Raw genomic sequence first — 13679 nt, 5'->3', positions numbered from 1 at the left:
ACACGTTTTGAAACAGTGTTTGACACCAATATGTCATTCATTATAACATGTGTTGGATAATTTAGACAAGTATTTTTAAAAGTTAGTTTTATTATTTGCTTCAACACTATATACATATTTTTTGAATAAATATTACACATCTAAATCGTCAACATATATATTAAAGCAATATGAAGTACGTATGAATATATATATATATATATATATATATATATATATATATATATATATATATATATATATATATATATATATATATATATATATATATATATATATATATATATATATATATATATCGGTAATAATCAAAATGAAATTCTTTGATTGTAAGAACATGTGTAGACCCGAGTATGTCTGTTCAATTCGTGCTACAAAGGTTCAAATGGCTAAATCAGAAAATCCATTTGCCTAATTACCTAGAAGTCAATTACATTCAAGAAGTTCACATTTCTGTTTTCACCAATGATAAGTAAGTTTTGTATAAGCTGCAAATAAGCAGCATTTTGTCACCATCAAGAAATTTCAATCACTCTAAATCAACCAAAACTGTGTATGTATACATGTTAAAATAAAAATGCTTCTATATTTTCTTTTCCCTCTAATTTTCCACAAATGAATTCAAAACTCAAACCTGAACTTCCCTTTCATCAACTTCTCATAAAATTCTATCTCAAGAATGCAATCCATCCCTCCTCCTTTTGAACAACCAATAACCAAAACCTCCAACAAGAATCATAACTATAAAACCATCAAAAACTCCTACTACTACAAATATCCATCTTTTCACATCACGCGTCTCGCGATTTCTCCCGATTCCCTTTCGAACCTTAACCATATAACTAAATCCTGTCCCTTTATTCACCTGTTTGAGACCAAGTACTAATCTATAAAGATAACATTCCGCGCCATCAACGCTCGCGTTCCTAAAATACAACGCTGCAGCACATTTACAATCCCTTAAGCATAAACTCGAACACGCTTCTCGGCTAATATTAACCGTTTCAGGAACACCCTTGAGCACACTACTTACATTATCGATTTCCAACATCTCCGCCTTATCACCGCTGCAAAAACCTCCCGAATATCCTTCACTACAATCAGAACTAGTACTGCCCTTTTTGTCATTTGTCAAAATCTGAATACATGAACATGTATTGGAAAATGTACATATACCATAAGGCTTACAAGAATTTGGAAGGTCACATGTTTTGTTGAGTGCTTGAAAAGAAGCCTCAAATTTTCCTTTCTCTTGTGAATAGAAATAAAGGCCAAAATTTCCCGTTTCATTCTTCAATGCTAAAAACTTCAAGGGTTGATTACTTTGAGACGGAATTTGCGCGATTTTCTTGTATTTTACATCAAACAATAACAACCCTTTAGAACTCAGCTTGATATATGTAATGCTTCTACTCATGGTAGGTTGAAAGTTCCAATAAGAATACCTCAAGTTACCGGAGTTAACGTACAATGAAACCTTATTGTTCTCGATTTCGAATGAGTAGAACAATGTCGAATTGCTTCGCCGAGATGTTAGTCGAGTCGCCACATCGAGCTGTTGGCCTCTGAGCATTACATCTGTTGGAAAATTGAAACTTTGCCATTTTACATTGTTTAGTTCATCCACAAGCACAAGGTTTCCGGTCCTCAGTATTTGCAAGTTCTGCTTCAAATGATTCAATGCAACAATTCACAAATATTAGTTTCTATGCAATGCACTATAATAAACAACTTAGTTAATCTCCTAAAGCATAATCATGTATCATATATAAGTACTTGCTTATGTAAAAATTGTTTTTACAACAAATAATAAAATCAGAGTCGTCTTAAGTTTTCAGAGGCCTTGTGCAGATTAGCCATACTAGAGGTCCTACTTTGCCACGGTGACAATTTAGGTCACGTACTGTAGCCTACTTTGCACATCCACAAAGATGGCTCTAGATGAGACAGAGTTAATTTGTTTTCGTATAAATTATAAGCTATAAGCTATAGATATTTTACCTTAACACCTTGTCCTGAAGTTCCAGTTTTCCATCCAACTGTACCATTAGGACCCTTAAGCCTTAAATCACCATCCATACTAAACTCCAGCAAACATTTTCCAGTGACATAAAACTTAGAATAATGACCAGAATCCCAAACCTTAACATCTCCAAGAAAAACCAACAATGAGCAAGCGAATTTCGAATCAATTGCTTCGATACTCAATGCAACTCGGTACTTCGGTACTGTCTGATCATTCTCCAAAAGAAAACCTCCAACTTTGAAACCAATTCTATACTCCAGAGGAGCTTCAACCATAAGACTGTGTCCTACACCAACACTTGACTCAGAAAATGCAGAATTGAATAAAAGAACAAAGAATAGAAAATGATAAAAAAGATTCATTAGTATCAACGAGTTTTGTTTTTGAAGTTTTGGAAGTAATAGTTAATGGTTTTTGGAGATGGGTTTGTAATGTGAAGGAAGAAACAGAAAAGGTGTACATGATTACAGAACCTCACACTCACTCCACCCACTCCAAAAAAGGCTTTTAGCTTTCATGTTGCTTCTAAATTTCCTTAAACAATTGCAAAAGTTTTTTTTTCTTTATCTTTACACTATAACACTAGTTGTCACATATACGAACCTGCTCTCCTGCAGTCAAATGTATCTGCATAACTATCAACTGAATAGAGTTAACGAGATGGAGACGGTTCACTGAGATTGTTGAACACAAACTTGGCCATATGAGAGTTTTTTATGTGAGTAAATGACATTGAATCTTACTTGTTTTTTTTTTTTTTTTACTTTTTTTGAGTTTGAATTATTGGTATAGCATTAATGAAATTTCTAATTTTGCTACATTGATGTTATCTAATTTTTCCATAAAAGAATCTGGTATTTAAGAGGCCTACCTCAAAATTAAGGTATTGAAAAACAGATAGGTGAGCATTTTTGTGGGGTTGAGAGTTATAAAAGTGATTATATTTAAAAGTTGAATTGACTTTGAGCGTGGGTGACCGAGATACTCATGTGGGACCCTATTTATCAAATTCTGTTTGGTTCAATTGAGTGCAATTGTTAGTGGGGATGCAAATTGCATAGTGTCTTATGAGTGGTGGGTTTAAGAAAAAATGGATCATGTCTTGCTTATTTGACACGTGTAGTAGATGACACTTTTCTTACGGTTGGGTGACATGTTAATGTTCAAGCAACTTGGAATGTTCAGTGGCAGTGTGCTTCTGTCTATATTTTTAATGAAGACTTGGTTGGTACGAGGTTTACTTGGGAAACAAACTTTTGTTTTACCATACTTGTGCTATGGAGTTGTAGTAATAGTATATTCTTTGGCTTTCAAGTTCAGAGTCCCAGTTAAAATTCTCACACCTTTATGGATTAAGATCTTATACTGTAATACAACCAAGTTGTTTTTAGTCTCTGCTTGTGCTTCTGCAATCCAACAACTCCAATTATGCAGTATTGATTTCAGTAATTTTATTCAATTCTTATTTTGGGTTGCTTACAAGGTCTGCGAATGAATGCCCAATCATAACCATCACGATGAAAAGCTCGAAGAACACGTGTTACCACTCTCAAGCACGGAACATTTCGACCTACTGCTAAATTTTCACAGATAGATCTAAGTAGAAATAGTTTTAATCGTTTGAACTATATAGAGCTCTCCACGCATAAAATTAAGATATTCTATCCGGTCTACCCTAAAATTATTTGTCATTTATTTACTGACTTGGACAATAGAGTAATCTCCTTGCAAGTTCCCCTAATCCGCCATAATGGAACCACACTCTACCGAATATGAATCCTAGTTTACTTGATCATCAACTATTCTTGATTTCCTAATGGAGCAGTGGTGTTATATGTGAAAATATGACGTCTGATGTTGGGTACAAGGGTGAGTGGATAAAGTCTCACTTCGCCTATGAATAGTAGAATGTGGGATTTATAAGAGAGGTGATTCATTCACCTATCACCTTAAAGTTTTGGGTTGAGATGTGGTCTCTCTCTCTCTCTCTCTCTCTCTCTCTCTCTCTCTCTCTCTCTCTCTCTCTCTCTCTCTCTCTCTTGTAGTTCTGGAGTATTGGTCTCATTGGTGCTTCCGACTCTCCCGAACTCTCCAACAGTGGTATCAGAGCCCTGGTTGGCTCGGTGTGAGAGAGGAAGTGGATCCAAGTGGATCTAGGCTAATAATGTGGGGGACTCACACTTGCGGGGGAGATTGTTGGATTTCAAGTGTAAAAGTTATGCAAAGTCCCACATCGACTAAGAATGGAGGAAATGTTCGATTTATAAGAGAGGTTACCCATACCCCTATTGCCTTAAGGTTTTTGATGGATATGTGGTGTCAAAGTCTCTTGTAACAATGAACGTTTGGCCCATTGACACTTTCTGACCTCGCTCCCCGGACTTCCCCAACAAGTGGTATCATTGTCATGGTTCGACTTGGTGGGGGTGAGGGAGGTAGATCCGGTGGTGGATCCTATTATAGGATGCGGAGGACTTACACTTGTGGGAGAGAATGTTGGGTGCAAGTGTGATTGGTTAAAGTCTCACATTGCTTAAGGTTTTGGGTTGAGATGTGGTGTCTCCCTCTCTTGTGGTCCTGGAGCATTAGTCCCATTGATAGAATTTTTATTCCGAACTATTAGATGGATAAGAGTAATAGACTCAAAATCTACCAAGATAAATTCGTAGAATTTTTCGATTTTAAACTATTCTTTAGGAATGAAGAAAATTTTCGGAGGGAAAATTATTGCAATATTTTGTTATAATGAAGAGTTAGGGGGGCAATAAATTGTCTTTTAAAGGTAATATTGGTATAGACAAATATTTGGTAATAAATGTTGATTTTGGTGAGAAAAAAGGAGGAGTATAGATGACTAATTTTGAGGGGTAAACTTTTTGGATATATAATGGACTGGTAATTTAAGAGGCAAAAGCTAATAAAGTTAAACAAGTAGGCTTAATAGTTGTCATGGGAGTAGCATAAATAGATGAGGTAATTTTGGAAACAAAAGATGGATGACCTAAAATTATTTCTTTGTCTCTTTGACCTTTAATTAGAGGACCATAATCTTCTCTAGGTCAACTAACTTTTTATTCATGTTTTCAACTCTAAAATTTCTTTGTTAGAAAAATATGGTAATGAGTTTTTAATTCCTTTAATATGCTTAATTTTAAAATAAAAAAAAAAGAAATTAATGTTTAACACAAATATATGTTTTGAGAATAAATTTTTAACGTCTTTTTGTAAAATACTTTGTTCATCTTTGCAATCCGTTTGTAGTAAAAATGTTTTAGAAAAAAAATCATCTTTAAATTTTGTAATTCATAAAACATATATAAAATCTCTTTTTAATAGTACTATTATTTAATTGAGCTGGGTTTCAGGTTCCAGAATAATACCTAACAACTTGTTCCTTCTCCATGCTCAAAAGTATTTGCTTTAGTTTTCTCCAAAATCTTATGTCTAAGGCATCAGTTTCAACTATTAGGTTGGCTTTAGGATCTAGTATTCTTAAGCATGGTAATTTTTTAACTATTTTCTTTAATTGCAAGATACTTTAGGTCCCAAAATTATCTCAAGAAAGAGAATTCTTTCTAAGTCTCTTAAATAAAGGTATACTAATGATTCTTAAGTTGGATATAAAGTCAGACACATAATTTATACAACTTAAGAATTTTTGTATTTGGGTTTTATCTCGTCATTCATTTGAAAATTTACTAATGATTTCTAAAGAACTACTAATTGAGAACATACATTCCTTGTAAAATATTAAAATCCATGAATCTATCTAATTTTAGCTTGAAATATTTTAAGTTTCTTTTTAATAGAACTAAACCATTATCTTTAATTAATTGATTCATATGTTGTATATGTTGATTTGTAAAATATGAGAATAATAATATGTCATCTAAATAGACTATGGTAAAGTGAGAGTAATAATTGAACATAATGTTCATAATGTTTTGAAAATAAGCATTATAACATATTTTATTTTTACAAATTTTACCATTCGATAATTTATAAGAAATTTGTAATTTTGTTACCATTTGCTTTTTTCAAGAATTCTAGTCTTTTCATAAAGTTGTGTTGGTATTAACCCTTCTGGGATACAGTTTAAATCTGCTCCATAGGTAATTTGTTTATTAAATCCTTTTTATTAGGTATGAGATACCTAATATATTGTAATGTGTTGTTTAAGTTTTATCTTCAATAACTAGTTTTAATTTATTATAGTATTTATATGATATTATTTTTTCTATTTTGTTAATATATCCCTCTTCATTAACTCTATTAGTGTTAGATAAAGTTGAAATATTTTAATTATTTTGATTCTGAATAATTAAATTACCTTGTTTTTCTAAAAACTTGTCTTCTAATTCATCATCTCTAGCTTTTAAAAATCTAATTTCATTCTTTAAATTCTTAATTTCTTTATGTAAAACCTCTATGGACGGAGTTTTTCAATTGAATTTTTAAATAATCACATCTTTAAATTCAACTTTGTGTATGTCATTTCTATGGATTTAATTTTCTTCAATGATATCTTAAATTTGTCTCATGAAAGCTTATTTGCTTTCCAAGCTTTCATTTTATCTAGAATTCCTATTAATGTATTACCTTGATTATTAATAAGAACATTAACGCTTTTATTACAGTTGTCCAGTTTAAAAAATATACATCTAACCAATCGTTAGTTGGTTCAGTGGTGATTGGCGCTGAACTTGGTAGGGAGAACTACGGTTCCATCCTCCGCAACTGCGATCGAGAGGGAGATAGAACCACTTAATGTCAGAACTCGCCCCCGAACCGGACTAAACCGGTGCTATAAATATATATATATATATATATATATATATATATATATATATATATATATATATATATATATATATATATATATATATATATATATATATATATATATATATATATATATATATATATATATATATATATATATATATATATATATATAAACATTCATCTTTCTAATATGGTGTATCCTTTATTTAATATTACACTTGTTAGAGTTGTGTCCAAAAGGAACACATTTAAAGCATTTAATGTCTCTATCTTTCTATTTATAAGGGTTTTTGCAGGGTTTTTTACCACAATTCTTTCTATAAAAAATATTAGTATCTTTGTAAGATTCTCTTTTGTGATAATGAGAATTATTTATTCTTTGTTAACAATTTTCTTATTATTTGGATTACTATGTGCTCTCAAAGAAGTAGCCCCATATTTTTCGCAAAATTCATTTTACGCACGTTACTTGCCTTTTTATTTTTAATTTTGTTTTGTAATTTTTAATCAGTACGATTTTTTTTGACAGCAAGAAACTAAACCATTTCATTAATAATAATATTGTAAATACAAGTAGGTACATCGTTAAAAACATGAAAACTAGCAAGAGATGGAGCCGCCTTAGCCAAAGCATGAGCAACTTCATTAGCTTGTCTTCTAATAAACTTAACCTGAAAGTTCCTAGTAGAGTGAGTCAGGACCTGATAACAAGCTCGAGTAATGGCGCCAAAATCTGAGTCGTTTGGCTTAGGAATAGTCACACTATCCACTACACTTTTAGAGTCCGACTCGAAAATCACATTATCATAGCCAAGGTCCAAAACCCAATTAATTGCAGCTAAGAGTCCAAGAGCTTCACCGGTATCAACATCAGTAATAGGAGAAAACCATTTTGTCTGAGCTGTAATAAAAGTACCTTCATCATTTCTGATACAGGCGCCTATACCAACCTTGTTGCTAGAAAAAGATGCATCAATGTTGCATTTTAGCCAACCGGTGGGTGGCTTACACCACTTAGGATCGGGTACCGATTGATCTATAGGAGAAGCTAAGTTCCTGGCCTGTTGAGCGTCTCGCCAACCTGATAAAAGATGCGAACTTCGCAAGCAGGTATTCTCAGGAGAATCCTCGATTTGATTCCAAAGGGCATTGTTTCTGCTTTTCCAAATACTCCACAAGATAGTAGAAAATACCGCCTGATTTTCATGAGTAGAGACCTGCAGAAAAGAAAATACAACAGAACTAAAATCTCCTTCGTTGTTGACTAACTGCTAAATAGTTTGCCAAAGCCCCACTTTTTCCCAACAGACAATACTCTTAGGACACTGAAAGTATAAATGATTATTATTCTCATAACCATTCCCACATATCACGCAACTATCAGGACACCCGACACCTTTGTCAATGAGGCGTGTTCTAGTAGGGACACAATTTCTACATAAGCGCCACAGGAAGTTCTTGACTCTTGGAGGGATCTTCATCTTCCAAATTAAATCCCACTTTTTATCAATACGCAGATGAGAGGTGTCTATGGCTTCGTTGACACAGTAACGATAGGCACTACGCACAGAAAAAATGCCATTCTTCTCAAGATTCCAAAACACTTTATCCTCATGAACCGCTTCGAATAATGGAGTGTTTGCGATTTTCTGCGCCACTTCACCACCTACTAGCGGATAAATCAAATTCAACTTCCATTGCTTGCCAGTTGGGTTAATAAGATCAGAAACTTTGAGATTTGCCACCATCGGATTGTCGGGCCACAAATTAGTAACCGCAGAGCTGTCGAATAACCAGTTTTGATCCCAAACCGATATGCACTCGCCCGTACCAATGCTCCACTTGTACCCTCCTCGCACCACAAATTTAGCACTCCAAATACTACGCCAGACGTAACTCGGATTATGTCCAATCTCTGAATTAAGAAAGTCACACTTGGGAAAGTATCTAGCCTTGTAAAGGCGCGAAACCAAAGTGTTAGGCTTAGTCATAAGGCTCCAAGCTTGTTTGCTTAACATGGCATAATTGAAAGCACTTAGGTTTTTGAACCCCATACCACCAAAAATATTAGGCATAGATAGTTTGTCCCATGACAACCAATGAATACCTCTTGAGTTATCTTTTGTATGACCCCACCAGAACGAGTTCAACATTTTTTCAATTTCATCAATCAAGGAGGAAGGGAGTAAGAAGATACTCATAATATATGTCGGAATAGATTGGAGAACAGATTTTATAAGCGTTTCTCTACCTGCTTGTGAGAGACTTCGACTACTCCAAGAGTTTATCTTCTTCCAAATTCTGTCTTTGATAAACTTGAAAGTAGTTTTCCTGTTTCTTCCTATCATAGAGGGGACTCCAAGATATTTACCGGTACCTAATACTTGTTGAACTCGTAAAGTACCAGCCAAGAGATTTCTAAGTCCAGAATCAACATTTCTACTACAATAGAATTCAGACTTCTGGAAATTGATAGCTTGACCAGAGGCTTCTTCATAAGTGGTAAGAATATTCTTCATCATATTTGCTTCGCTAACAGCTGCTCTGAAGAAGAGGAAGCAATCATCGGCAAAAAGTAAATGAGAGATAATGGGAGCATTCTTACAAATTTTAACACCATGAATATCTCCTCGCGCTTCTGCTTGTTTGATGAGGGCTGAGAGTCCTTCAGAGCACAAAATAAACAAATACGGAGACAAAGGGTCACCTTGTCTCAATCCCCGCCCCGGAATAATCGGACCCACCATATTACCATTCACACCCACAAAATAATCAACAGTTTCTACACAAAGCATAATCCACCCAATCCATTTCTGACAGAAACCCATAGAAGAAAGAACATCCTTCAGATAATCCCAATCAATTCTATCGTAAGCTTTGCTGATATCAAGTTTAAGAGCTATGTCTCCGCTCTTACCTTTAGTCTTTGCCTTCATATGATGCACCACCTCAATAGCTGCAAAGGCATTGTCCAAAATAGATCTCCCCGGCACAAAAGCCGATTGGTTATCAGAAATACATTTGTCAAGGACTCTCTTAAGCCAATTAGCGAGAACTTTAGCTATGATTTTATACAAAACATTACACAGCGCAATCGGTCTCCAATCTTTCATGGTGGTTTGGGAGTCTCCTTTCGGAATGAGAGTGATATTTGTCGAATTGAGCTTATCAGGAAAAATGCCGCTTTCCAGCCATAAGCAACTGGCATTAAAGATTTCGACCCCACATATATCCCAGAATTGATGGTAGAAGCCGGGATTAAAACCATCAGGACCTGGACTTTTATCCGCTTGCATAGAAAAAATAGCCTCTTTGAATTCAGTAATAATAAACGGATTGGTCAACATATTGTTATCTTCAGTAGTAATGGATGTGTTAATAGCTTGAAGAACCTGGTTCCGAGAACTTGGCTTTTTCTGAAATAAATCAATAAAATAGTCATGAGCTAATTTACACATCCCTTCCGAAGTTCTGATAACTTCCCCATCATCATTAGTAAGCGACCTGATTGTATTGATCTTTTTTCTAGTAGAAGCAGATATGTGAAAGAAGCGAGTATTCAAATCACCGTCCTTATACTAATGCACTTTTTCTCTTTGTTTCCAGAATATATCATCTTTAACCAGAAGAGAATTCAAACGGCATTTAAGAGCTGTAAAGTAATTAAAATTATCCCCTTCAACATGCTGTCTAACAATATTAAGCTTTCTACTGATACTCTCAATCTCAGTTCTGGTCTTGTTGCTATTATTTTTACTCCAGTGAAGTAAACTATCACCACAAGCTTCCAATTTCTTCATAATACTGTCATAATCTTCACCATGTCTAAGCCACTGCTCGTGAAGAAAATCACTGAAACCTGGTTCCAACAACCATGCATTCTCGAATCTGAATACTTTCCGAGTCGTTACGTAAGTTGAAGGAGGATCACAACAGAGAAAGATGGGGTAGTGATCAGAGGTTGTAGCCGGTAAGCTCTTCATCTTAGCATTCGGAAACAGCCCGCACCAAGCGTTGTTAGCCATGGCTCTATCTAATTTTTCTTCAACTGCTCGCGCCGTACCTAGGATTTTGAACCACGTGAACACGTAACCTTCCATTGGGATGTCTACCAAACCAGCATCTTGAACCGCTTGTCTGAACCCGCTGATTAACCAATTTGGTCTTTCTACTCTTCCTTTTTTTTCATCAGGCGACAATATATCGTTAAAATCTCCCAATATACACCAAGGTAAATTAGAACAATTAGCGAGATTGTGAATTAAATTCCAAGAAGTCCTCCTACGAGAAGCTTCAGGATTTCAATAATAACCAGTGAGTCTCCAGTTTCCAACTCTTGAATCATGAACAATAACATCAATATGATTGCTTGAGTAACTCTGAATTGAAAAATTAGAAAACTTCCATAAAATTGCCAATCCACCACCTCTGCCTTCTCTATTAACATTAAAACACGACTCAAAACCCAACGAATATCGTAATTCCTCAATTTTATTAGCATTACTCATTGTTTCAAACAGAAATAAAACATCCGGTTTATATCTTCGGATGAGGTACTTTAAGTTCGGAACTGTGCTCGGGCTACCTAGACCCCAACAGTTCCTGCTAATAACATTCATGGCTCTTGGCAGGCCTGATTAACAGTGCCTGCCATTACAAAATCGACATCGTTTCCAGCTTCAGTCTGCATGGTTGTGTCATTTCCAGCAGCTAAATTGAGTTTTTCAGCATCATTACAACAAATTGTGTCTTCATTCACACATTTCGCCGCTTCGGGCTTTGCCGCGGCTGTTCCATTCTCCTCTGTTCGGGACCTCTTCTTCACAGTTAAACCCACAACAATGTCTTCAAGAGCACTGTTCCCTTCATTCAGCAATATATTTTTAATTGGAATTTTACGGCGAGCTTGATTTTTCATAGAGACCTTTGTAGTAGGAATTCTGATAGAGTTTTGTCCCGTTGAATTATCTTTGGTTGCTATCTGCTTCAACTTAGTACCAGTAGAGGCTATCATCCATCTCGTGGCCTGAGTCATGTCTCTCATAGTTTGTGCCTTGAGGGCTGCCTGTTTAGGTTCCACAGTCTGAGTTATGGCAGAGTTATCAAAAATAACTTTATTTCCAACAAGTGAGATTTGAGAAATATTCTGGGCCTGAGTGGTTCTTCCTCTTTCTACAGATTCCACATTCTCCACAACACTGCTACCTTGGCCAATTCGCGACTTGTTCATAAAAGTGATATCGCTCCTCTCGTCATCTTCCCGCGCCCCTCCTTCGTTAATCAGCAGCATTCGGGGTCTAGCTTCGACTTCCAGAAGTTTTCTAACAGTGTTTGTGTTGTCCAAGTTCAGAGTCGAGTTACTAAAAGTTGGTGTTTCGACCTGATTGAGAAAATACTGCTTCACAGCTACATTTGGAGACTTGTTAACGACGCAGTTCAACTCCTGCGTGCCTTTTATACTGACCGCGGCCTTCTCCCGAAGCATAACCGCCAACTCCGTATTAACGCTTGGGAGAGTCACCACATTAGCACTGGCAGAGCTGGACATATGAGAAGAATTTGTCGCTGCAATTTCAATCTTCTCAGAAGGCTTAAAACAAGTCCAGGTTGGGCTCCCTCCAGATTGAGTTTCGGTATCGTTTCCACGCTTGTAAAAGACTAGTAGCTTAGAGGAAGGATCTATGTCTATCAGTACTTTACCAAACAGGGTGTGATTGATAGTAGTGGCATTCAAATTTGCATTGATAAAAGCGTTATCACCGACTCGCCCATTTTCACGCCCAGGCTGACTTCTGCCCCCAGCACCTCGAACTCCCCCTCAACCACTTATTCGAATTGTTGCTGTCAACAGAGCCATTTTCTGCACGGATAGAATTTCCCCAGCTTCGCACGACCTCTTCGTTTGATGACTTGTTAATTCTAGAACAAAAGTTTTCAGAATGTCCCAGGATACCACAATGGATAATTCTCCCATTATTAAAGAATTATAAGGTATAGCTCCATTAAAATTTTGCTTAATATTAATCTTAACTTTCTCATCAAATAATCTACGTAAACCACTAATAAACCTTTCTCTCTAAAACTTTATAACACCATCAGATATGAGGCAAAGTTTAGATTAAAACATATATCTATTCCACCTATAATCAGACATAGCTGGGCAATAGAGATTTCTGATGTAATTTGAAAAAATTTGTGCCAAAATTTACTTAGGAAAATAGGATCTCTGTCGCTTGTGATGGTTTCCAGCAAACCATGAAGCTTGAACACATTATTCAAGAATAATTGAGCTACATCTGGAGCAGTATAAGGATGAGATAGAGCCATAAAATGAGAATAATTTATGAGTCTATCAATCACCACAAAGATGACATGTTTACCCGCTGAATTTGGAAGTCCTTCTACAAAATCCATGCTGATGTGAGTCCATATCTGATTAGGAATAGGCAGAGGTTGCAAAATACCTGGGTAAGCAGCCAAATCAGCTTTGTTCTTTTGACAAATACCACAATTTTTGACAAATGTGAGAATGTCTTTAGTCATGCCTTTCCAATAGAAGAGAGATTTGACTCTACTATTAGTCACATCTCTGTCAGGATGACCCCTAATGCTGAACTATGTAACCATTGCAAAATGGACTCCTTGAGTTTTGTATTAGAACCAATCACCAATTTTCCTTTCCTTCTTAATTCATTCCTAACCCAAGAGTACTAAGGACGTGAAGAATAATCTTTTCCAAATCAGAAATAACAGCATTAAGGTTAGAATCATGTAGCCATGCAAGTTGAATAGATTCTAATAGATCAATACCAACATTACTAAGGGCCAATGCTAATATTTCAGCGCCGTCTTTCCTTGACAATGCATC

General features: G+C 35.5%; 2 protein-coding genes across 2 annotated transcripts; both read right to left on the bottom strand.

Annotated features, from left to right (window-relative positions):
• Positions 1-435: 435 nt before the first annotated feature.
• On the bottom strand, positions 436-2835 carry LOC131612006 (EP1-like glycoprotein 3). The gene is made up of 2 exons (XM_058883822.1): positions 2002-2835; positions 436-1663 (listed from the first exon to the last, which is right to left on the bottom strand). Exons 1-2 carry the CDS (start codon positions 2386-2388, stop codon positions 674-676), a joined length of 1377 nt encoding a protein of 458 aa, XP_058739805.1. The 5' UTR covers positions 2389-2835; the 3' UTR covers positions 436-673.
• Positions 2836-7347: 4512 nt separating this feature from the next.
• LOC131614268 (uncharacterized) lies at positions 7348-11319 on the bottom strand. Its single transcript, XM_058885879.1, has 4 exons — positions 11124-11319; positions 10435-11024; positions 8122-10227; positions 7348-8079 (listed from the first exon to the last, which is right to left on the bottom strand). Exons 1-4 carry the CDS (start codon positions 11317-11319, stop codon positions 7348-7350), a joined length of 3624 nt encoding a protein of 1207 aa, XP_058741862.1.
• Between the last annotated feature and the right edge of the window lie 2360 nt (positions 11320-13679).

The sequence above is a fragment of the Vicia villosa genome, linkage group LG6, assembly GCF_029867415.1.
Source record: "Vicia villosa cultivar HV-30 ecotype Madison, WI linkage group LG6, Vvil1.0, whole genome shotgun sequence".
Lineage (NCBI taxonomy): Eukaryota > Viridiplantae > Streptophyta > Magnoliopsida > Fabales > Fabaceae > Vicia > Vicia villosa.
Note: the sequence above shows the minus strand (reverse complement) of the source record. Positions and strands in the feature narration are given on the sequence as shown.

Bases quoted from the DNA above. Each gene is read 5' to 3' on its own strand.
- LOC131614268 (XM_058885879.1), bottom strand. From the start codon at position 11,319: ATGAGTAATGCTAATAAAATTGAGGAATTACGATATTCGTTGGGTTTT. The intron at 10,228-10,434 runs GTTAAAGATGAT...GATTTATTTCAG, and splicing joins GCCGTTTGAATTCTCTTCTG to AAAAAGCCAAGTTCTCGGAA. The intron at 8,080-8,121 runs GTCTGTTGGGAA...ACTATTTAGCAG, and splicing joins TTCAGTGTCCTAAGAGTATT to TTAGTCAACAACGAAGGAGA.
- LOC131612006 (XM_058883822.1), bottom strand. From the start codon at position 2,388: ATGAATCTTTTTTATCATTTTCTATTCTTTGTTCTTTTATTCAATTCT. The intron at 1,664-2,001 runs GTAAAATATCTA...CATTTGAAGCAG, and splicing joins CTTCAGGACAAGGTGTTAAG to AACTTGCAAATACTGAGGAC.